At 43.9% G+C, this 24,872-nt stretch overlaps 1 protein-coding gene across 2 annotated transcripts in view; it reads left to right on the top strand.

Annotated features, from left to right (window-relative positions):
• The first annotated feature begins 1,472 nt into the window (after nucleotides 1-1,472).
• LUC7L2 (LUC7 like 2, pre-mRNA splicing factor) overlaps nucleotides 1,473-24,872 on the top strand; it is a 172,186-nt gene continuing 148,786 nt past the window's right edge. The window contains exons 1-3 of one of the 2 annotated variants that reach the window (XM_086958805.1): nucleotides 1,475-1,658; nucleotides 11,504-11,576; nucleotides 18,302-18,396. In XM_086958805.1, the coding sequence (XP_086814931.1) occupies nucleotides 1,656-1,658; nucleotides 11,504-11,576; nucleotides 18,302-18,396 (171 nt within the window). In that variant the 5' untranslated portion in view covers nucleotides 1,475-1,655. Of the gene's footprint in view, nucleotides 1,659-11,503; nucleotides 11,577-18,301; nucleotides 18,397-24,872 lie in introns of both variants that reach the window. The other variant, XM_086958807.1, reaches the window with a different exon arrangement.

The raw sequence follows: 24,872 nt of genomic DNA, 5'->3' as shown, positions 1-24,872 counted from the left end.
TTAAAGCATGCCCGCAGCACTTCTGGAGATCGAGGGCCGGTGACGATACAATACCGGCCCTCGGGGCTTCACTTTGATCATGGACCGGCCTTCATTTAGGACACCTCTGCACACCATTCAGCTCTCAGACTTCCCAATACGGCGTTAGAAACGCTGATGTGAATGTGCGGCTGAATAATTAAATAAACAATTAAATAAACAAAAAAAGAAGCCACGGAAGGCCTAAAAGCCACCATGTTTCTCCGAGGCGAGGCAGGAATGCCTTGGAGAAACCAGCATCTTTTTCAGATTCGGGCGTGGTTTTCGTTCTCTCCTCTTCCCATTGGCTGAAAGGTAAAATTCCAGCCAATGGGAAGAGAAGAGAAAGAAAACAAGAAAGAAGCTTAAAAAAACGCCCCCGAATCCGAAAAAGACGGGGCTTGGACCGAGTGACGCCCCTCTCCTCAAATGGCTGGCCAGCATTTACTAGGCCAGCCAATGGAGAAGAGGGGCGGGTTCAAGCCCCTAACTCCAAAACATTAATTCTTCGGGACTCCGCCCCTCACTGCTTCGCAGTGAGAGCTACGTCCCTCGACCTAAAAGGATTGCTTTGACCACAAAATGCATGTATGAAGTGCAGATTATTAATCTGTGTGCTGTGAAGAATTAAAATGATCCCTCCTTCATTCCAGTGCACAAACTCCATAATAAAAGGTGAAATGCCAATGGCATGAGGTGGGAGAGTGGGCTCTGGGTGGGCCACCATGTCAAGTCAACCCAACAAATACGTGAACCACTGCAATATTTGAGTACATCCTGTATCTCGCCCTCCCTAATGTGCATCTATAAAAACTATTTTTGTGTTTACTTTCGAAATGAAAAAAGTGCTGTAGATGTGCACCACAGGTCTTGCCAATATGCCACTTGTCACCTTTAATTTAAAGAAAAGTGAAAAATCATCTGTACAGTGTACCAACATTTGCAAAGTGATGCCAATAGGGAACTAGTTGATGTGCTTACAACACCTCTGAGATTGACTAATGGTCTGCTGGTAGTTTGTGAATAGCTAGCTAGCAGCTGCTATCCGTTTTATCCCCAATACCGTCATTGCATCCCAATTAATTTAAGGAAGCCAACAGGAAGTATTCCCGAGGTCTTACTTACATCCTCCACCCGTAAAAAAAAATGGGGGGGAGCCACGGCCAACTAGGTCAAGGGAGCCACGGGTTTAAAAAGTTTGGGAAACACTGGGCTATGCCAATGCTTGTTAGCACTTCTCACTAACCAAACTGGAGTCAGGCTAAAAACCCAGCGAACACCAGTCAATAAATACGTATTGAAAAAAAAATGACGTCCGCTCCGTCCGTCCTGTCCTCCAATGAGTGTTGCGGCCGAAGACGGGACGTCTCCTCCAATCGTGTTGGCAGTTGCGTACAGAGTTGTGCGTCGTCACTGGTCGAGCGCCAGCCAGTGTGGAGGCTGAATAACTGAGCTTGCGCAGTACAGATAGAGACTCGCGCTCTCTTCGGACGGGTTGCGGTGGCGGGAGCTCCAGGCGGAGACCTTCGCCCCGTTTTAATTTTTTACTGCCCGCTGACAAAATCCCCACCTTCCCGCCATGTCGGCCCAGGCACAGATGCGCGCTATGCTTGACCAGCTGATGGGCACCTCTCGGGATGGTAAGGGGCAGTAGCCGCCATTTTGTGTTTTGTGGAACTCCCGGGGGCGGGGAGCGAGCTGGGGGTGGGAGGTCATTGATTGACAGTGCGACCTCCATGGCCTCCCCCTATCACGCCCACGAAGAGGGCTGGCCCTATTGATGGGTGGTTGCCGCCAGCGGCGGAGCAGAGAGTTCATTGTGACGGGTGCGGGCAAAAAGCTTTGTCATCAGTTGGGGGCTGACGCACAAACCAGAGGGGCTGACGTCATCTTAGACCCGTTATGTCATTTTGTGTCTTTGACGCCATTGGGGCATTTGCAGACATCTCCATAAGCAGTTCATTTGCCATTGATATTTGTTGTAATCCCCGTTTAATTTAGTGAAATCTTCTTGGGTCTCTTATGGCTCTCTATTTTCTTTACATCGCGTTGGTATTATTAGGTGACTTCAGACTTAAGTATTTGGCACCGCCATGGCTTTTATAAAGTGGTCTTAGTTCTCTGACGTTACTGCCTTCCTTGGTGATATCATTTGTGTGTGAGGTCTGCATGGCTCACTGGCATCACGGTTACTTCTGACGCAATCGCGAAATCCTTTGCTGATGACATCAGGCCTTTGGTTATGCCACCTTTTTTAGCTTAAATAAAGCGACATCATATTGATTTAAAGTCAGCATAGGTCGTTGATATCATCATGACCTTTTTTGCCATGTCTCTAACATCTCCAAAGGTCAGTGACATCGTAGTGGTGGTTGGTGCCATTGCGGTATCTTATGCTGACACTGACCTGGGTTTCTCACGTTGCCATAGGTCAATGGCATCATCATGGCTTCCAATGGTGTTCTCGCAGTTGACATGTCTTCAACTATGGGCGTAGGTGTCTAACATCTGCCTGGCTGTGGTTGATGACCACTTGTCCTCCCCATCAACATGGGTCTTAAAGACATGTTGGTGTGTTTTTTCTTTTGCACCCCTATGTCTGTTGGAGTCATTGTGATATCCATCAAACCACCTAATGCCGTGGGTACTTATACTGTTCATGTTTGAAACATCAGAATGTTTGCTGGTGTCAAAAGGAATACTTTAAGCCCTACCTCCTAATGGGGACCCACCCCAAGTCACCTTTAATGATTTAATCATATAATCGTGCGGCATCTCAGTGCAGGGGATAGAATGATGTGGACGTAAACGGGAAATGTATTTTGATACAAGTTCAAGCTGTCTTGTTTTTTGTTATATGTTGTTGTTTCAGACAATATCAGGGTCGGAAAAGGTACCCGAACAAGTAGCCACATTATTTACGTTTGTCAAGGAGCAGAAGGTGTCTTTCTAGGACTAATTTTAAGGGTGTTCACATTCCTTGAAACGTAATAATTATTTATGGAAGTTCAGGTTTTACTTGTGTCCGAAATATGGGGATGACCGTGTGTTATTACAGTCTTCCATTGTGCAAGTATTTTTTTAAGCATTGATTCTGTTCTGTGCCCCTGGGGTTTTCTTCTATTGTGTGTTGGTAGCCTCTGACTTGAGGCAAAGCATTCAAGGATAAAATGTTTTCTTTTGCTAGTAGTATTTGTAAATATTGGAGGGATATTAATTAGTACTTGCTTCAGGGAGTAGGATTTGAGAGCGAACATGAGAAACATTTTACAAGAAGGCATTTAATGCAGGTAAAAAGCAAGGCATATTTTCTGGAGTGCCAGGTTTAATTTGAGGTGCTCACCCCTTTCTAATAGCAATAATGACATTTATTTGAACTCTTCTTCTATAACCTGCTGTTAGAAAAGTAAACATTACTACCAAGACAGGCTAAATATCTTTACGGCGATTTGTTTTTATTTCTTTATGCTTCTATGAAGTAATGCTCTGAGTTGGCAGGCGAGTGTTGTACCGTTGAAACATGTAAACTGTGATAGCCGTACCCAGTGAACAATACAGGTTGGCTCAAGTGCACATTTCTTTTACAGAGGTGACTTGTTACTATTGTGTCCCAGTGTGAATCAAGTATTGGCCTGCTTTATCCACAACAGCTAGTGACTAATGATGTTGTTCTAAACGACGTTCCTCGCTTGTCTTACATAGCACATACTCCTTATTTATATTTTTAAGCTCAGTGCTCAAACTTTGTTGTACATTTTTGAAGAGCAGTTTAGTCGTTTTCTTTTTTAAATGTTAATTACATTTTGTCCGCATGGACATTTATGCTTTTGTGGTGCTATAAAGAATACACCTTTTTGTAAGTGAAATTTGAAGGCGACGTCTATCGAGCTGTATGGTCCCTTTTTTTTTTTTGTTCTTCTTTTTTTTTTTTTCTCACTCGAGGCTTTTTCTCTTGACTTCGTGAATAACAAGCATTGGCATAGTCAATATGTCTTGCCTTTGGGACCTTATAAGTGTTTAGTTATCCAGCACAATATCCTTGGTGCACCATCAAGTGTTGCATGGCTAAACACTTATAAGGTCCCAAAGGCAAGACCTATTTGCTATGCCAATGCTTGTTTTCTACAGCAACCACGGCTAGCTTAATCAGAGGCTGCTGCAAAACTGGTTACAGCGAAGGTGGGGTAGTCTGGTCTACTGGAAAAGTAAGAATGACGTTTCAAGCTTCGACTTCCAATTCCAGCTCGCATTGAGCATAGTCAATGGCACCAAACATTGCCATTGCTGTCACTGGGCGGAGGGAGCAGCTGAAGTTAACAAAAGGAGTGAGAAGAGGAGCGGGCCTCATCATCATGTACTGTCAAAGAAAAAGAAAAATGTTGGCTGCCACCAAGAACAGACAACTTTGGGCAATTCAACTACAGAATTACGTGAGGCAATAGACATAGTGTGAAAAATTAAAAGCATATTCTTTGCAGCGCTTGAGAAACAAGCTGGTGGCTGTGAGCAAAAATGCTTGTGATTTCTCATGATATGGATGGCTGCAACAGGAAGTAGGTAGGCGCTGGGGGGGGTCTTAATATATGACCTTAATAGACCAGTAACTGGGCAAGCGCAATGCTTCTTTGCAAGATAATAGGGGAAACACGGACCGGTATGTAAATGAAAGTATATACAACACAATGCATCCTAGTTGCCACCATAAACCAGAGAATGGCCTCGAAAGGCGTTAGCATTTAAGGCTTTATCCCTACAAACGCTTCTGACAAAGCTGCTCTCATGCTTCAAACCATTACCAGGGAAGCATAGGAACGAGAAGTAGAAGAACACGTGTGTGTGCCTCGCGCTGCAACAGGAGAGAGAGGCAGAGGGGTGCACCCACGAGTGGTGTGCCTGCGCTGGAGAGAGCAGTCTGCTCTTTTTCTAAGCACATACTCATGTTTGTGGCACGCCGCTGCGCACTCCCGCAAGGCGTATGCCGCCACAAGCATGAGTATGTGCTTGTAAAAAGAGCTGCACAACGGATAAAAGTCTCCTATGCAGTGCTTGTGCACTGCGTAGGCGAGACCTAAAAAGGTGTTTGGTTGAAGAGTACTCAAGTTTCGTGGAATATTGGCCATATATGTAGAACTTAATTTGTTCTCCATATAAACGTTTTATTTTTCCTGTGGTAAATAATTGGAAGGGGCTGTGTAGTTAGCAATTCAGGATTTAGACAAAGGCCATTTATATTGTTTTTGACCTTTTTGCTGTTTTGGACAATAAACACCAGCTTGTTGTGCTTTTTGGCTTCTTGTGGTAGGTGCCTAAGAAATTGTTGTCTGTCGGTTAGAGTAGAGCTTTATGCATATGTTTGCGAGCCCCCTGTGAGTGTGGTTTTAGTCATTACTGGCGAGGAAGAATTGACCTTTTCTGAACTGCTCCACAGTTAGCATTTATTTGTTGTGTTTCTGACAGGGGGGGGGGGGTAACTTGCTCTAGATTTTTGTTATTCTGGAAGAGGGTGGGTGTTGAGGGCAGCATCCGTTCTCCCTCATTTTGGCGTATTTTAATTCAGCATATCCCTAAATAAAATGATGGCTATACTTTAGATTTGTCACTGTCTGAATTCTCATGCAAACATCAACAACATTAACCCCTTCCATGCGGCCACGATTCCCCTGGTGTGCTGTAAACAACACAAACATGGGCGGGCCGTGACAAACCCCAGCCGTCATCAGCACACAAGCACCGTAGTGCATGACGGCTGGGGTTCGTCATCAGCATGGAAGGGGTTAATTACGTAGATAGGTGTTAGATATGACTAAATCACCCACTATAACAAATGTAATATTTTACATCACTTAAAATTAAGAGCAGTGATACTGTAATAAGTAATTTTATGTGAGCAGGCCTTTTTCAGTTGTATCATTTTACAAATAAACATAGGAGAGAACCCATCCTTCAAAAGGGGGAGTTAGTCTATAAGGTTAAGGCCAAGATGTAATTTTCTGACCATCTACAGTTCATTACACAATTCCTCTTGCCATAAAGTTTTTCACTTCACCTCCTCTGTAAATCTGCGGTCTCGACAGCGCTTTCTTTGTTTTTCTTTGGGTTCAACATTGATGCATGCTCAATTACTTAGGCGATCTTTTGTGCATTTTTCATTACTTGTGTATGCGCTCTGTGTATAGTGGAGAGATTACCCTGCTTTCTTGCAAGACTGATCATTCTTTTCTGCTCCATGTTTTTTTTTCTTTCTCCACAGTATATTCCACTTAAGGTGAATGGTGTGGGTACCTTTTGTATCCAGCATACCCATAGGTCTCTTTTCTACTCCGTGTGATCAAGAAATGCTCAATTAGATAGACCTGTAGAATAACAAAAATACACCTTAATCAGTACTTCCCACCCATTTTTCTCACCATGCAATTAACTTAGAGTGTGGTTAACATCTTCCCCACCACTGTGCCATGTGCATATCCCTCTGTTTTGACAAAATAAAAAATGCTCCCGAGTAGAGGGCATTTAGTATTGTGTGTTCTAAAATCTGGCAAGCTTTATTTGTAAAAAGCGCTCTAAGACTTATTCCAGGATTGTGCTCAGTGAAGTTGAAGGGAGCTGTCTGCATGATCAGTAAATGTATAGAATTCAATGGTATACCCTGCAGTTATGTTATTTGGCATGTCCTCTCACTTAAGATACGCTTAGACATTTTTCACTAATGGGCCTTGAGACAAGAGTTTCCATAGTTTACTAACTTAACATGACTAAGCTATGACCATACATAATTTGTACTTTCTGGGACACTCTTCTTCGAGGCATTTAATGTTTTTGATGGGAATGTATGTTATTCTTTGCTCGGCCTGTGGTGGCTTGGGAAGACTGTTGTCCAAAAAGGACGAGCAAAGTAATATTTATGGGTTGCTCTCTTTTAATTTCTAGCATATCTCTGCGCAAAAACAGCCAAGCTCGTTAAATTGTTTAGAAGTGTTTGGTCTATTGTGATAATTAGTGATACTAAACATGCAGAAATGTCTTGCTGCTTGAATCTTAAAGTGGCATTTAAATATGTCCTCCTTTTTCTGGCTGTGGCAGTATAACAGGTTTCAACAGAAACCTTAGATACGTCTGTTTCTGTTTGGAGTTTGTTCGCCTTGCCTGTTTTACCTCTCTTTAGTAATCTGTTACTTTCACTTGCTATTCTCTGTTATGTATGGCTTGCTCAGCTTTGAACATAGTATATAGTTTCTTGCTGTTAAAGCCATTGCAGAATGCTGGTGCCATACTGCTTCCACCAGTTCCTCTACAACTTCCTGGAATTGGCTTGGAGACATGAGCAAGGTTGCTGGTTAGTACACAGATGTTAAAGCAGTTGTTTGCAAGCAAATATGCTGAGAGTATGGATAGGAGGTAAAAGGCAGAAGGTCCTCGATGGGGATGTTAAAGCAGCAAGTTGATTTTTGCTAGGTATGTGTCAGAGAAGAGCATTCTCAATGTTCAAAACTTTTAAGTAAGCCTGTCCTTCCAGCATCGTAGGTCCCCCTCAGTCACTGACACCCACTCTTCGTTTTTAGGTCTGGTTATACGTATAATATAATAGGTAATAGGGACTTTAAGTTAGCCTTCTTTATCCATTAGTCTTTTGTTATAAATTTTTTGTTTTCTGACCCCCCCCCCCCCCCTACAGCATGGGGCAGTAGGTCAGCCTAGTTCAGCTATTGGCTAACTTCAGTGTGAGTGACAGCATGCTGCCCTTTTTTAATGAGCACGCCCTCTCACAGTAGTTCACGTTAGTCCAGAGACTACTACTTTGGCAATGTGTGCTTTTTTTGGGGGCAAAAATATTTCTTGCTTTTCATCATATTTATTTATTCATTTTTGATTGCTACCACAACAATAAAGTTTTTCAAAAACTGACACAACGAAACATACATTGACAAAGCCAAGAGGTTGCCAGCCAACATCAGACCAACTTTCCAGTTTTGGCTTTGCATTGCAAGTTGACTAACTGGCAAAAAAGACAGCACACTGAATGTGTGGTCCAAAGCTCATATGCCTCTAAATCACCATCCCCAGAGCTCACATTCTTAAAAAATTCGGGCCTGTACACCCATCATTGCTGTTCTTTATGATGTGCTCATCAGTATCTGGCCTTATGGATCAGGAGTGCTAGAATAGAATTACGGGTGAACAACTTCTTGTGGTGCTCTGGTTAAGAATTGATTTAGTTGTATAGCTGATTGTCCAGTTTACTTATCTTGACCCTTTCAAATGTCCTTTTTATTAGCATGTGACACGCATGCTCCTTGTGGTTATACACTTTTGAGGCCTCTATGCCTTCGTTATTGTTTTGAGATATACATTATTCTACATTTGTAGAGGTAATATATATGCTCAGATTGAGAGTCACAGGGTGTGTGAATCCTGTGCAGGAGCCTTTGGCAGCCTGCAGTGTCTTATTGACCCCTCCGTATTTCAATGTGAAAATGCCAGTACCTTGCATGCAGGCTTCTCTATTCACACCAGTAAGTAGATTTGACGAGTGTTGCTTGTTTCTGGTACAGCAGTTTGCGACAGGAGTAAGAAAGAAGCATGTGCTCACTGGGATTTACTTTTGTGTTCAGAGCTATTTCGACACAAAGTGTGACTAAGTGTTCTCACTGTATGGTGGACTATGAATCACCAGTCTTTTGACTGAACAATACGTTGTGATATTTTACTCTAGTGCTTGAAGAAGACCTATTGTGTGACACCCCCCCCCCATCTCTCTTCTCTGGTGTTGTGAGTCTTGGTGTTTTTGTGTCCGTGTGTGTGTGTTCTATCTATATTGTGGAAGTCCAAAATGATACCAGAAATTATGCATGTGGAGTAAAAATACCCGCTGCCCCTCTATAAAGCTGATTAGAGTTTATTTGTGATCTGTTACTGGATAATTATTGCAGAGCACATATTGCTTCAGTTGGCCCTTTTGAAGAGCAATTTCAAAAGGCCTGTGCCTTGGATCCAAATTTAAGACTGCTTTTGAGTCCATTTAGGTTGATTTGTTTGCATATTTAAGGTCACATGGAAACCCTGCCGGATCTCCCAGGAAGCATTCATGGCGTATTGTGAGTAAAAACCATTGTTACTTTCTGATCCATCTCTTCTGGTCTTTCACTGTGTCATGTTAACCTCCTGGTTATCGACTTAAATTATGAATATGTGTCTCTTGAGTAACATATAAATACATATTTTGATATTACCACTGTATGCTCTATCTGTTACCTAATCCTCCACTTTCCAGGGATCACCAAGTAATTTGAAGCTTATAGTCTTGTGTTGTGACATGTTGACTAGCTTGGAGAAACCCACAGCTCTCCAATTCCAACTGAATGTCTGTGCAATTGGCACAGAGCTTCTTTGACCTCAGTGTATGACATTCTATACATTTAGGCATTCTGCGCTCCAGTACTGTATATCTGTACTGATAATCCAAGCCTCCGGGTGTCCAAATATATTGACTCCTTATCAGTACTAATCCAACTGTCTCTTCTCCAATAACTCAGTGCCTAGTTAATTTTTACTGATAATACAAGCATACCGTTTTCCTTTGTTGTTCAAAATTCCGGCATTCTGTGTCATAGTAAATGTGCACCTTTTTTGCTTATATAAGCCAAGGTAGCCGTCCATACACTCCAAGCATTCTATCTCACCCATTTGTGTTCCTTCCTCATCATCAAAGCCCTTTTTGTCTGGGCTACTTGTTTGATACTTTTGTCCCTTCAAGGTTCATGAATTTTTTGTTCCTTTCTGGCACTTGAAGCTGCCTTTATTCTTGTGGCATCATCTGGCCGCTTCCTCAGGTGCGTATGGCTAGAACATTAGCAGTGTTCATGCTTCCAGCTCTGTGCTATGCTAGGGGGCTGCGTCTTGGCTGGGTGGGTGGCGCCGGGTGGGTGCATGCACCAGAAGGGCTGCTACTTTCACTTTGAATGTGTTATTAGTGGTGTGCATGCAGCAATCTCCTGACTAGCACTATATGCCCCTCTGGTTTGGGCCAAAGTCCCTGATGTGAACCAAAATACCCACTGTAGCCTCACGGAGTACGTCCACTGTCAATTGATGCATGATCAATCTATTATATTTAATAACTGCTGGGTGGGGTACAGTGATGAGGTCTGTGCTGAAAATTCTGCTTCACAGAGCCGGCGCGGTGGCCAAGCAGTCTGTCCCTTCCCTTCTTTGTAAGCTTTGGGGTTAGGCATTTATCTTGCATGGAGTGTGTGCGTCTTGTTCACTTAATTATTGATCCTTTTTGGCTTTAGTAAGTGTGGCAGGTAGATGGGGGCATCACTCACATTCTGTAATGACATCCATCCTTGCCTTTCTTGCCCAGTTGTTGCAATAAGGCCGCAATAGCAAACTGGCCATGTAGCCAGTTACTGCTGCAGCTGAACATATTATAGGCCTTATGCTTCCCCCAATTACTGCGCAATTCTTCATTATTTTTTTTATGTTTATTTCAGGTTTTCACAATTTTAGCCGCTTCTGTCTTTAAAGCCCATTTAGAACTTAGGGCCATAGGTATCAAGGCCAAATGGGTTCGCAAACGCCAAAATCCGCAGAATTTCGGTGTTAGCAAACTCATTTTCGCAAAATGGTATGCATCATGGAATTTGCGATTCCTTATTTTGCGATTGCATTTAAGGAATCGCAAATTTTGCGATTCCTTAAATGCAATGTATGAAGTTAAAAAAAATCGCAAATTGTCCCCAAGGAGTCGCAAATTACCACCAACTTCAAGTTGGTGGTAATTTGCAAATTTCTTGAAAAATGCCAATTATTGCATTTGTCTAAGTGCCATGTGACGCACATACATGCCCTTAGGGCATGTATGTGCACCACATGTGCACCCATGCTTATTTCAGGGGTGCAATAGGGTGTCCTTTGGACACCCCTGCACCCTTGAAATTATTCTCAATTTGCGATTAGCAAATTTCCCATACCTTCCGATAGGCCTCCGAATGGGAAAGTATTACTTAATTGCGAATTCGCTATTAAGGAATATTAGGAAATCGCTAAAAAAAATGCGATTTTCGTGATACATACCAATTTGCGATTCTGAAATAGCGATTTCTTAAAAATCGCTATTACAGAATCGCAAATTGGTACCTTGATACATATGGCCCTTAGTTCTTGCTATGAAGTCCAAGATGGGAGACAAGTTGACCTTTCTTTAAATGCCCTCTATCACCAATTTAAGCCTTCCAATTAATATCCTGCCCTTATGTTTCACAATTCCATGACTTCATTCACCTTTTAGTTGCTGTATCTATCTGTGGTGTCCACCAGGCTCTGTGAAGCAGAATTTTTTGCCCACCTTTAGAAACGGTGATGGCAGGAACAGCGTTGTTAATTTGTGCTCTAATCATGTAAAGCGATGCAAGATGCTGTGTTGAAATCTGCTGGCAGAGTATTCTATACAAACTGAACAATCTGGCGCCTTGTTTTATTCACAAAGGTTCAGTGTATCTATGCCTGCCTACTTGAATCTGCAAAGGGAGTGTCAGAAAGGTCCCCGCATTCGCCAAGCCGTGAGTTATCACAACTACAACTTTTCCGATGTGTTAAATGAATGTGGACAAAACGCAGTTAATGTGTTAAAAAAAAATAAGGGACCCTAGCAACCTCACCTTCTCCCTTACTAAGCTGCAGTAGGGAAGCTGTCCTCCACAAAATGATAACCTTTGGCTTGTTAGAGGAGTTTAGCTAATTGAAACCGAATGGCTCGGTGTTAACTGTCCTCCGATTTGAACTGTTCGCAAAATGAATATCACTTTCCATAAGTTGTTAGCAATAGCATAAACAACTGTTCTGTACAATTGAATTATTGTTTAATGCAGGCAGCTTGAGGGGTGTTTGTCCTGTAAAGGATGGTGTTTGTGGAAGACCTTCCTTGGCCTTTCCAAGCTGCCACAAAACTCCTTTACTAGATGAGGCACAACCTATGTTGAAATGAGTGAGTGACTTTTTTTTTTTACTGTTTATTTGTAAATAAAGCTTATATCATTTTTTTTTTTTACCAGCAACCCGTTTATAATATGTTGATACTATTGTTCCTTAGGCTATTGAAAGGTCTCCTAGATAAATTGTAGTGATGTATGGCGTTAGATGATGTACTGAATTGAGAGTACTTTACATGGTTTATCTACTTTACGTAACCTTACATACCATTTACACGTTCACATTTTATTTGTATCTTTACTGATTTTTAGTATTTTGTATACAGATTTAGATAATTTGAATAGGTGTAAAAGCAAGAATTATGTCTTCAGCTTCCAAAGTTTACAATCCACACGCTAGTCCAATTCTCCTTCCTCTCAACTTTGATCTTTCATGGCATACCTTTTTTAAAGACCTTGTTTCTTTGTGTTCCTTAACTGAGGGCACAGGTGCTTAGATTTTGTTTTACCAGGTGGTAAGAGCATTAACGGGTTTGCTAATACCACAGCCCAGAAATGCCAGCTGAGGGCCCAGTTAAAATGGCTGAATGAATTCATGTTTTATCGTTCTAGGTTCCTGTCTTCAGAAGATTTTAGTCGTTCCCTAGTTGCTGTCAAGAAATTAACTGGCTCATGGAGACAGAGCAGGTAGTCATTGACATCAGTAGCATACTATTTGTGCCCTGGTTTCTTAGGACAGATTGTGGGATTTGTCTGGAAACCATTGCCTCAAGATAGGCAAAACATGGTGAGGCTGCTAAGCATTCACAGTATTTGGGACATTTCCTACATTGTAGGCAGTTGTTATATGTCCAAGAGGCCCTGAATTTGCCAATGTAGATTGCAGGTAACTACATCAATTAATGCCGGACTTGCTGTGTCACATCACTTGAAGACCACCACTCCCTTCGGGGAGGACCCCTACATCTTTTTATATTGCACACCCCTTGCAAAATTGCTTAACTGCACAACTTCTCATAGCGTTAACATAAGTCTAAGTGCTTTCAAGAATGCATGCTTTTTGTTTGGCTTAGACCGAGATCTAAAATAGGTGATGTGATGCACGTTCAGAAATTGTTGTATAGCAAGACCTAGGGCACCCTGGATAACCTAGCCACCCACAGACTGCCTCAGGGTAAGTCTAAAGCTGTTGGCTGTGCTTTAACTATAACATTTTCAAGTGCAGACTGTATTGCTTGTTGGCTCTGTCGTTTTCACATAGTCCTGTGCATTGCTATCCCCCATCATGCCTACTAGTAAAAACAGCAGACTAAGTACATAATGTAGAGTTTGGCAGAGAAGTTACTCTGCCACAAACATGACTGGTAACTCGTCTGTGTATTAACAAATGCCATTGAATGTAATGCACTTGTAATATGGCAGAAGTGATATCTGTCATAATTGTGACGGAAAACCTTGTCCACCAAGCTCTAAATCGGGCCCCAAGACTGGCCCCAATTGTTGTATATAGTAGGTTCAACAATGTACATGCAGCCTATAGGTGGTTTGGGCATATATCAGTGGACAAAGGGGGTTAGTGTTCAAGACTTGGTGGCCAGTGCACAGCTGTTAATTGTTTAATGGTGTTTCTTTGAATTGGCAGTTGTTGATAAATGACATTTACCAACTGATTAGTATATACCAGGAAGCTGGAATGAATGCCAGGTTGATGGAGAACCTTGCATTGTTGAAAGTTTTTTTCCAACGCCAGAGAGGCCATTTTAATTAAGCGTTGGAAGTCAGTGCATCAAGAATTTCCGGTAATGTTATTTTCTTGAATTGAACCTGTGAACTGTGCCTTTGGTGGTTCTGCTCGTATAAGTGGGGCATGTCTTATAGGCAGCAGGATTTATAGTTGGGGTATCAGCAGGAGTTCTAAATAAAGATTGGTTGTGAATCCATAGTTTGACTGTCAGAGGCACTATCCATGTGTAATTGGGTCTTGTTGCATCTATTTGAAGCATGGATTTGGACCTGAGAATCCTCCGAGGCTTCTGCACATTTAGTCTCTAAATGTGTTTGGAAAATGCACCTCCTGTGGCTTGCTTTATCTTATATTCTTGTACATTTTGCCTTGCATCCATAATTCAACAGAATATTCTTTAAGTGAATTGATCTAAAACCCCTCCTGCAGGTCAGTGATGTGCACAGCTTTAACTGTGGCCGCTTTGAGACTTTAAGTGATTCCACTCAATTTTTCTCCCTCTTTACCTCCTATGTGGTGCTTGCTTTTGCCCTTTCTTACAGACTGCCATTACAAACTAGAATTATTCAGAAAAGCCTTCATGGCCAGAGGCATGCCCCATGCCAGCATCCTTAACTTCATACATTTGGGCCAAGTTGATCAGTTAATGAAAGCTAATCTTCTTATTGCATTGTTTTTTCCACCAGGCAAGCGTTTCACTCCACCTGTGTGTCCAAATGGTATGATTATCGCCATTGGCATGTTTTCTTAATACTTTGTGTAAGTTAAGCACACCTCAGAAGTACACTCTTTGGTTATTCTCCATTTTAGTCTGGCTTCTATTTGAGACACTGTTTTTGCTTGAGGTTGGACTGGTGTGCCAATTCACTAAACATTTGAGCCCAAGTTCCTGCAATGGTTAGAAACTGCAGCACAACAGTACTTTGCTTAAAGTTATATCTTCCACAGCAAGTAATGTAGACCTAAGATAGACATGTCTGCTCTATTGATGCTTCCCCTTTTCGCTCTCATTTATTTCACCACATCAGTTATTTGTCCCAACTGATTCTTGATTAAGATGCAGTCTGTCTGGGAGGAAGTGGTCTTGGGGCGTTGCTAAATCATGCCTCCTTGTGGCTGGGTGTATCCTTGGGATTTGTGATTTTGCTGATGCTCTGACACTGCGTTCAGCATAGACTTTCCTAGTCTTCCTATTGAGGCTGCATTCCATTTTAGTGTTTGAGGTAAGGATCGGAGACACGGATGTCCTGAAGTGAAGCACCATCTGGCACATAGACAATGGGCTCCCAACACAGTCTCTTTACTGATAGCTGCAGGATAGTAAAAAACAGAAGTCTCCCTCCAAAAAAACTTGTTCCATTGACTGCCAACCTCCAGGCAGTACTTCTGTCACTAGGGGAGGTAAGGAGACCGGTACAAACTATTTATGAGCAGCATTTAATGTCAACGCCACACATGTCCTTGGAAGGCCTCAGAATTTAGTCATATCTTCTGGGAATCTCTGGTGTCTTAGTTAATGGACGGTAGTAACATTCTGTGATCCTAGGGGCTCTTCCATTAAGGCAGACCAGCTTTGGGTTGGAAGGGCTAGCGATTGGTTGAACCATTCTGGTCACTCCTGAGGCATAGCTTTTGGGGTTAAAGCTCTTTTGGATATCTTTGTCCATATAGCCATTTGACAAGAACACTGTTGACTCATTGGCACTGCTATTGATTAAAACAAGATATGGGTCTCTACAGCATAACCCAAGGCTGACAACAGTGTTTGGTCTTTGAATCATTATCTGATGGGAATACGGGTAATCTGCATTTGTTTTCCTTTTTCAAGATTGGGCTTTGGTCCAGAGGAGGGCTGGAAAGTAAAGTAATTTGGAGAAACCCCATTTATATTACTCTGATTTTATAAACATTGAATGAAACCTTTGTTGTGTGGCTGTGACGATTGCCATTGGGTAAAACCAACATTGGGCCACTCTACTGTATCATCATTGGGTGAAACAAGTGTTTAGTATCCCTGCTTGCCTTACCATTAATTAGTTGGATCAGACCTTCATTCTTTAGTACTAGATTTGGGAAATGTCCGGGCCACAAATTGTGGTTTCATGTAGAAGTCTCATGTTTTTTTGTTTTTTTTAAATAAGGGTAGCTGTGTAAAGAATGTGGTAGTCTTAGAACATATGGCCTTATAGTGCCGTGGCCCATTTTCATAGGTCTAATACTTGTTTTATTCTTAGCTCAGAATAAAGGTGGACTACACATATACTAATGCTGTGCAGCAGCCGCTCCTTAATTGAGCACCGATGCAGGCAGAGTGAAGTGTCTTCTAACTGAGCAGATCACACAGTGGGAGGGTGAGTGGGTGGTGATTGGTGACTCGTGCAGCTGATGGTAACTTTGGGGTGTGGAGCAGCTGTACACCTAGATCCAAACCCGTTTTGTTCACAGAATAACATTTTTTTCTAGCCGTGTACAGCACAGTTTAAACTTTCAGTCGAAAAGCTCTCGTGAGTATTTGTGGAGCTGGGGTCGAGACTGCTGGAGCTCCCACCTGGATGACGACGTCCAAAACTCCTGATCCAGGAACGTAAGAAGCCATGGGCCAGGGGGCGGTTGGTCATGTGTGGGGCAAGTTTACGAACGGCTATGGCAAGGCAAATGACCATGTATTTGACCGGTGTGTAAGTACCTTTTTTGCAGATTTGTTTTGATAGTAAAACCCACTCTTCTTTCACTGTAACCCCCTACCAGCAAGGGGAGTCTGTGCGCCTGAGAGCCACGAGGCCGAAGAGAAGGTGGACTCGCAGTGTGTATATACCAGTTTGAAACTTAATATTTTAAAAAAAAAAGCTTTCCTCTGGCGGCTGGTGGTGAAAATATGTTCATTACTAATGCAGAAAAATATAAAAGTAGCCTCAAAACCTTGCAAAGAGGAGTGTGATGCTTGGACAGGCTTGGTCGATTAGAGTATATAATCTAGTATAGTGAGCAGCTCCAAACTTTAGAAAACAAGCTGGGTTAAAGGGGATGTAATAACCAGTTTCAGGAACTGCTGCAAACTTTAGAGAACCTAGGTCATTCATATACACTCGTAATCGCTTGCCAGTGCTCCTGTTCTTTCACCTGTGCAATTTCACTCTCTGTAGCAACCATGTTTTCTCTCTGTTTTTCTCTTTCTGAAACCCATACTGCTGTTCTTTCGTGCCCATGATCTCTCTTTTTCCCATGCCCTGTCTGTGTCATCCGTACTCAAGCTTTCGCGAGTCTTGTGCATTCATTTTTCTCATGGTGCTTGTGTGCTCTTTCTGTATCTCGGGCTTGCTTTCTCTGGCACTCTGATGTGCTGTCTCAGCCTCACTCTCTCGCTCTCTGTGAGTACTCCATCTCCCCTCCCCCCCTGTTGCTAGTTTAGGTAGTCAGCCACGAGCTGATTAACTAGTACAAACATGATGCATGGGGGTGAGTTCTGCATGTCCATTTGTTCTGGGCCTCAGCTTACCCTGCCATACACCCACATTTGACATTGCTTTACATTGTGAATTTTGTTGGACAATGTAGGTGGTCTTTACACACAGCTTCAGGATGTGGCTGGTGAAACCGCCCTGTTAGCAACTCCACAAAAATTGTGTTCTGCTCTTAAAGTGTTTTTGTTCTATCCCTACATTCCTGTAAAATCACATAGTCATTCTTTTGTCATTAAACACTCGCTCTATACACCTGAAAAGGGTAGTCGGTGTGAATTTCTCTAGTATGTCAGTTGGTCTGGGAGATGTACTGTAATGTTGCTTCTGGCCAACTGCAAACTTGCAGTGGTCTCTGTCAGCCTCTGATCATATTGCTGTTGGATGCAGCCTTGGCAACCTGTGGCCAAGAGGCATTGAACAGGGATCCATTTCGCACCACAGAGGCTGGCCATTTGTTGCAGCACTTTCTAGTCTTTCTGCACCATGGCCGCTCTTACTGCTAGTTCCAGTGTAAAGTGAACATGTTTGTTTGATGTAGTACATTAATCGGACCCTTTTATTCTTTGATACAGATGCTTATACAGCCTATTTGGATTAGGGACTCTAAATAATGGAGAGAGTGAACAACAGAGTTGCCCCAAATTCCAGGTTTGCCTGGTCCAGTATGGGCCATATACTAGATTTCCAGAGCCATCACCGCATAGTAGTGGAAAAGTTTGAGACGCTTTCGTCTCGTCATTTGCTGCAAGTTAGTGGTAAGGCTCATCCTCACGTTAAAGTGGGCAGTGGAAGGTGGAATTTTGGGTTCATGGTAAAAGGGTATCTTGGCATTGTTTGAGTAACAGATGAGAAGCTGCTAATGGCAGGGTCACCCTCAACGTCTCAACAATAGTATCTAGACTGGAAATTAAAATATAACAGAAAACTGTTTACCAGTTTCAAATATCAGGAAATCAAAATGTCACCTTAAACGTAAACCGACTTCTCGCTCTAATCTTACCCAGTTAAGTGACTTTTTTTCTGGCAATTTTATTTTTATCCTGCACATTTAGTTTTGAACACATTGTCACTCAGACTAGCCTGCCTGACCTAACAGTACATCTAGCACTCAACTGGTCCCTGTCTGAGCTTTGTGCTTTTCTATATTGCAGGCGATTCAACCCGTCAGCGCATTAAATTCAGCGAAGATGCGGTGTGCAAAAGCCACCTACTGAATTGCTGCCCTCATGATGTCCTCGCTGGAACGGTATGTATTTGTGGTTCAATCTGACCATAATAGGTCGAGCATTCTTTAGCCAGTTGCTGAAATGGTATTTCCAAATATATATTGCTGCAGGTAAGCAAGGCACTAAACGTCTGCACGTTATGCTGCAAGAAAATACAAACTGTGTAAAATCTCCGAGTAGAAGTTTGCAGCATTATTATCCATCTATTTTAGAATTAAAAAACAGATTAGTATTGTATTGGTGTATATGTAGTGATTCCTTAGTCTATGGTAGGTTAGAAACGCTTCCTGGGTTGTTAATTATTATTTGTATTGTTCTTCATACCCCTAGTGGGGTTGTGCAGCTCTCCGATAAACATTCGGTTCTTAAGTACGCTTCACAGCATGGGTGAAAGGGTGGTGCTTTGCTTTTATGGGTGAAGTTGGATAGGTGTGAGATTTAAAAGACGTGCATGCAAGGTGCCATCTAATGTTGCATTTAAGCATTGGGTGTTGTAATGTGCAGAAAATGTGCATTTGCACATACTGGCATTTACCATTTTTAAGGGCACAAGTATGAAATGTGTAGCTTGGCAGACATGACGACCCAGCATGTGGAATGTATGTTGACTGCAGACCTCCGAGGGAGGTTCTAAAAGTGTAACGTGTACAACGGTAAAGGGCAGTGAATGTATGCATTTGGGGTAGTATCCGGGGCGTGAATTGGTACAACCAGATAAAGGTGGTGGTTGCAGAAGACGAACAATGAGGGCAGTATTTCCAGGTGTCGTGGGTTGAGGGATTCCTAGAGGTAACCAGAGGTTCTTGTAATCTCGGCAAAACTGTGAATTGAGGTCGGGAGTTGGATGTAATCTGCGGGATAGAACAGGAATTTCAAACACCATGTGTTGCTTTAGATGTGGGAAAGTATTTGGCAGGTGCTGTGTTTCTTTTTCCGGTGGCAGGTGTCTTGGAACTTCATTCCTTTCTGTTGATTGCACATAGACTCCAGGTGCAAAATAGAGTGGAAATGGACAAATTGCATAGTCTTTTTAATAAGCGCCACAAGCGTAGCGCAGTTTTCAGCAATACCAAGAACACTGTTATTATGGAATAAGAACGTCTTAAATATTTTTTTACAGTTTCAAACTGTTTACTCGTTATTAGAACGTGGTGTCCTAAATAATTACTTTCGAGGTTTGAAGTTGCATTGTGCACATGGTCTTGCTTCTGATGTATAATAATGGTGCTGAATAGAATAACTGCTATATTGTCTACTGGGCATCAGAATACTTACTCCGTTTCCTGGCCTGTTGTGTTGAAAGGGGTGTGGCAGCCATTAACGTTAACGCGGGGCATGGGGCGCTTTTCCCAAAAATAGCATTTACAATGCCAATGGTCTCGCATTTGCGAGTGTTTAAGCTATTGGCATTGCCATTTACAATGCCAATAGCTCAAACTCTCGTAAATGTGAGACCTATTGCATTGCAAATGCTTTTTTATTTTTTTTCAGCAGCAACCCCCCCACCTGTAACCCGGGCGCCTGCTTTCAATCACTTTAACCCAGTATTATCTCGTGTCTGTTTCAAGCCCCCAAGTTGGATTTAGAAATGATTAGCAAATTAAGTAATGTGAATACCAGGTAGCACATAATCCTGTGCTAATGGGCTGAAGTTGACAACAGCACATCTGAGTTACATGTCATCAGTACTAAAGCCATCGGACGGGTTGGTTCCAAAAGCCTGTTTTGTTAACACCACCACCAATACCACTTCCCCCTTCCAATACCACCGTCTCAACATTACCACCAACACCACCACCGAATACCGCTACCACCACCAATGCCAGTACCACTAATGCCAGTACGAATACCACCAATACCAATACCACTAATACAAGTACGAATACTACCAATACCACCACCTCAGCGCTTCTCGTTTACTAGTAATAGCAGGGGCACTGTACGAGGCCGAAGCTGCAGCCCAGACCATCCATCCATCCCTCCCTCCCTGCCTGCCTGCCATAAAGCACAGCCCCCCCCCCCCCAGTACCAGGAGGTGAAGCCAGGAACCTACTACTGCTGGAGTGTTTTTTATTAGGCCAAAGAAAGCAATTACATTACGCAATGCCACACTGCACACTCAAATCACTGTGAGGGCAGGAAATACACCCCCTTCCCGCTCTTCCTCCTGAGCCACGACCGTGTAATCATAGAGCGACAGGTTTGTGTCTGTGTAATTTACAGCATTTACACATCTTCTTCTCTGCATTATTTATCACTACTTTGAAGATGTCTCTGGCCAGTCTCTTCCTCTGATATTGACAATCTAACAAGCGGTTGAGAAGGCCCTTTATTGCAATGCAATAGGTCTCGCATTCGCTGGAGTTTAAGCTAGTAGTATTGTAAATGACAACGCCTTTAATTTATGTTTTAAAACCCAAACATAAATATTAGGCATTGTCATTTACAATGCCAATAGCTCAAACTCGCGTGAATGCAAGACCTGTTACTTTTGTAACCCCCAATGAGGACTGCCCCTCTTACATGTGGTTTTACTAGTCCTGTTATTTATCAGTGTTTGGGCACTTTTTTTTCGTTTAATGCTTGCTCCCTTGTCTAGGCTACAGTTGCTTAGAAGGTCATGCTTTATATTTACAAAAAGCGCTCGCCCGTGCTGCTTTTCAACTTAAAATATGGTTGCAGTACCTCGTGTGGGCGCTTTATATTTACAAAAATCGTATGCTGCACGCTGCAATGTTGCTTAAACTATGTTTATCAAATGTGCCACAGCGCATTTCACATTTTACACAGCGGCTGCAAATTTTAGTTTTGTGCTGCGCAGCTCGCCTAAATTAACTTTGAAAACATGGTTTATTTTTTCAGCAGCACGCCATGGCACGCGTTGACTGTGCACCTATTAAGCAGATTTTTTATGTTTTTTCCTTTGCAAAAGTATCATCGCGGCAGGCCACAGTTCCTTTCTGCCCTCTCATCGCCAGAGCTGCTTGCACTATTCTTAATCTCCCCGGCTTTTCTCAACAACACATCCGTCCCCCAACTCTGCGTTTAAATAGCAGTAGGCATTTCCAGCTCTTTAGGTTTTGCCTAGCCAAAAGCTAATGAGTATAGTATATGTGGCTTGGAATACGCCCCCGTCTTTCATTGGCTAGCTCCATAAATGGAGGCTAGCCATTGGAAGACACGTTTGTCCGTCAATGCAGGCCCAGATTCGGGGGCGTTCCCGAGAATTTTTGGCTTTTGGCGACGTCAGCCGAAAGCCTGTTCTCGGGAACGCCCCCGAATCTGGTCCGGCATTGACGGCACCCGGAAGAAGTCCAGGTGAGTGCTTGCTTTTTTCTTTTTTGCCTGTTCCCACCCCCTCTCCCGCTCTCCGTGTCTCTGGCCCCGTTCCCGCCCCCTCCCGCTGCCTCTCACGCTCTCCATGTCTCCGGTGCCTGTGAGCTGGACTCTGTTTGCCTTTGTAGTCGCCCTCGGCTAATGAGGTCTGCCTCCTGCTCCTTCTCCGTGTCTTATTGCCTCCGCCCCCTGTGTGATGTCTAATGGGTCCCTGCTTCTGTCTCACTTCACCGGCTTTGCGCCCCCCCCCCCCCCCCCCCCCCCCCCCCCCCCCCAGATTTACTTGACACACATTCAGGGCGGTAGGGCGCGTGAAACGCATTGATGGATTATTGCACGTGATTGGCAGTGCTTGATCGAGTTGGACCAGCCCTCTGTCCTGGTGAACCCTGGCTCCAGGCCTGGTCTGTCAAACTCCCATCACTCTACCCAGCGGTGACGTCTTGTCAGCTGGCTGCTACCCCAGGGCTGACTGCCCAGGAGAGCTAGCTCCCTGCAGGGCTTTCATTACCATTTTTGGCGCTATTCTTTCTGCAGCGCAGAGAGACTTTTCTTCGAGGCTCCAGTGCGCTCTCTGGGTGAGTTTTGAAAGATTTTTGATGCAGTCCATTCTTGAAGTAGTTGTCATGGTTAAGTTGGAGTTGGCGGGAACCTTCCCACGGTGGGGACTTCGTGTCTAGAATGGCTGGGTCACCATCTCTTTCCAGGCACAAGGCTTCTAGCCGCTTTCTGCCGCTAGGAGGCCATAGTGTCCCGTGGAGACTAGTGAATATTTAACGAAAACGCTGTCCAGCGACGGGGTAAGTGTGAGTTTAGTTCCTGCGTTCCACTCAGGTAATACCACACACGAGCAATATTCATGCACCAGCAGCTCATCTGTGCACAAGTGCGCCTTGGTTCGCACTCTAAGCGCTACTGCCTTCCAGGATGTGACTTGTGAGAGCTAGAGAAGGGGCCACATTAATCTTATGTAATTATTTTCACGAAACTGCAAACATATCTCTTATTGATTATTTAGTGTTGTGAAAATATTCCTTATTTGTGACCGGTGGTTATGGACCGACCGAGCAGGAATCTTATTCATACTTTAGCCCCTCGCCGGACGGTGTTTCCTCAAAATATTCATCAGTCTTCACAGGACACAGACGTCTCACAGCGACAGAAAGCCGGCTAGAAGCCGTGTGCCTGGAAAGCGGTGGTGACGAAACCACCGAATCATCTTCTCTTTGGGAAGGTTCGCGCCAATTCTGCCAACTATTTCAAAAATAGACTTTCCCTCTTTTCACTGTGCACTAATGCACCATAGCCGCACCAAGTCAGAAGTGCACCAGTGTGTGAAAAGCAGGACACAAACTAACAGGCTTTTCCAAGTGCGTTGTACCCATGCTCTGGGGATTCTAGCGCCTATTCAGGAAATACTGAAAGTCGAGGAGCTTGCAAACAGAGCCCGGCAACAGAGTGTGGTGGAATCTTTATGCAGCAAACCATGCTTTCGTCTCTATAGGTTGTTGACGTGTTTCACCACTCACCTGTGTAAAAGTGCGGGATGGCACGGGCATTCAACGTTTATCTCTGGGGAAACACCTGGTTTGTTTCCAAGCTCCTGTGCTCCACTTTTCCAAGTGCTGTGGCAAAGAAAAATCAGCAGGTGTAAGTCCGATATCTCCAATCTCAAACAGTTCGGAACTCAGAAGCTGTGGGGGTCAAAGTGATAACAGCTCTATGGTGGTGACCAGGAGCACACTGTGTGCTGGTGTGTGTTTGAAGGGACCCAGCCAGGTGTTTCACTTGGTGGGGTGCCCTGTCCAGGCATGCTGTGCAGCGCCCCCAGGGGTCCCGCATTTCCCTGCTAGAGCCCCTGCATTCTCCAGTGAACGCACGCCCCAAATCAAAGCCACGTCCTCTTCATTGACCGTGCAGCGGAAGGAGTCACGTGTTCAGACACGTGACATTACAATATAAGGCCCATTGAATGGCATGCGTGCCCTGTGGGCAGTCATCGAGATACCAGGGCTGCTGGAAGCCTGGGGACGGTCGCATCGCGAGTGGAAGTGGCTTTGAACGCCGCACTTTAAAGATTTGTGTGACACTTAGGAGACACTTTTGAAATTTCCTACAGAGCTCATTTTTGCAGATTTTGGGCCCTTCTGTTTGTGGTTGGCCTCAATGCACAACATCAGTAAAGTACCTGCCGGCTGTCAGTCAGTGCGAGCCACTTCCCGCTTCTCGATGCTTCATTTGTAAATGAATGAATACTGGAGCCCAGAACTCTGCTCGGAAGCGCGCGGCCGACGCGAGTCAATGTCAGCGCGCCGAGTACCAGGCTGTGCAGGCTTCAATGCACACAAGGAGTTCCCTTTAATTCTCTTCCAGACACTCCGCCCCTTTAGCTCACAATTGCATGATCCTTTGTGACGTGGTTTCTCTTCCTCCTTTGTGTGATTCTCCTCGATGAGAATATATAAGCGTCGGTGCCCCCCACCGGCTGAAATTAAGCACTGCTGCTTCTATCTTGACCTATGCGTGTCTCTTGATCTGATGCTTGTTCCCACATCACTGTATCTTCATCCTGCGGAGCAGAGTGATTCACTCGGTCTGGGAGCTAAAACTCCCCCTCCCCCTTTCACCCGGCCTAGGAGGACACTTACTGACTCGCATCCCTTTAGGAGCCGGGAGCCAGCCTGCGGCGCGCACCGGGTCGGTAGGAACCCTTTCTCGCCTTGAAAACAAGCATGGATTACTTAATGAATGAAGGATACGCTGCAGCCTACACCGAACCGCCAGGCTCAGGTCTCCTCTTTTTAGGGCTGGCTGCTGATAGTTTCAACGGTGTACCTCATGTCCGCACACAACACATACAAAAGGAGGCTTTGGGCAGCCCCCATTGGCTTCTCAGCCCTTCTATTTCTAAAGTGAGCTGATTTTACATGTCTTATTTACCTCGTGGACAGAGCTCAGCCATTCAGCTAAGGGCATAATATTTCAATTACTGGGGGAGGAGTTGGCTAGGGCGGTCGACCTCGAATCTGGAGAACCCGGTTCGAGTCTCGGCAATGCCGCTGAACAACCTGTGATTCTGGGCAAATCACTGAATCTTCCCGTGCCTAAAAAAATAATGAACGTGTGTCTTCATGTAACGCAACTGATGCTATGTAAAGCG

Source organism: Lissotriton vulgaris, chromosome 1_1 (assembly GCF_964263255.1).
Source record: "Lissotriton vulgaris chromosome 1_1, aLisVul1.2, whole genome shotgun sequence".
Taxonomy (NCBI): domain Eukaryota; kingdom Metazoa; phylum Chordata; class Amphibia; order Caudata; family Salamandridae; genus Lissotriton; species Lissotriton vulgaris.
This window is presented reverse-complemented; position numbering and strand designations above follow the sequence as displayed.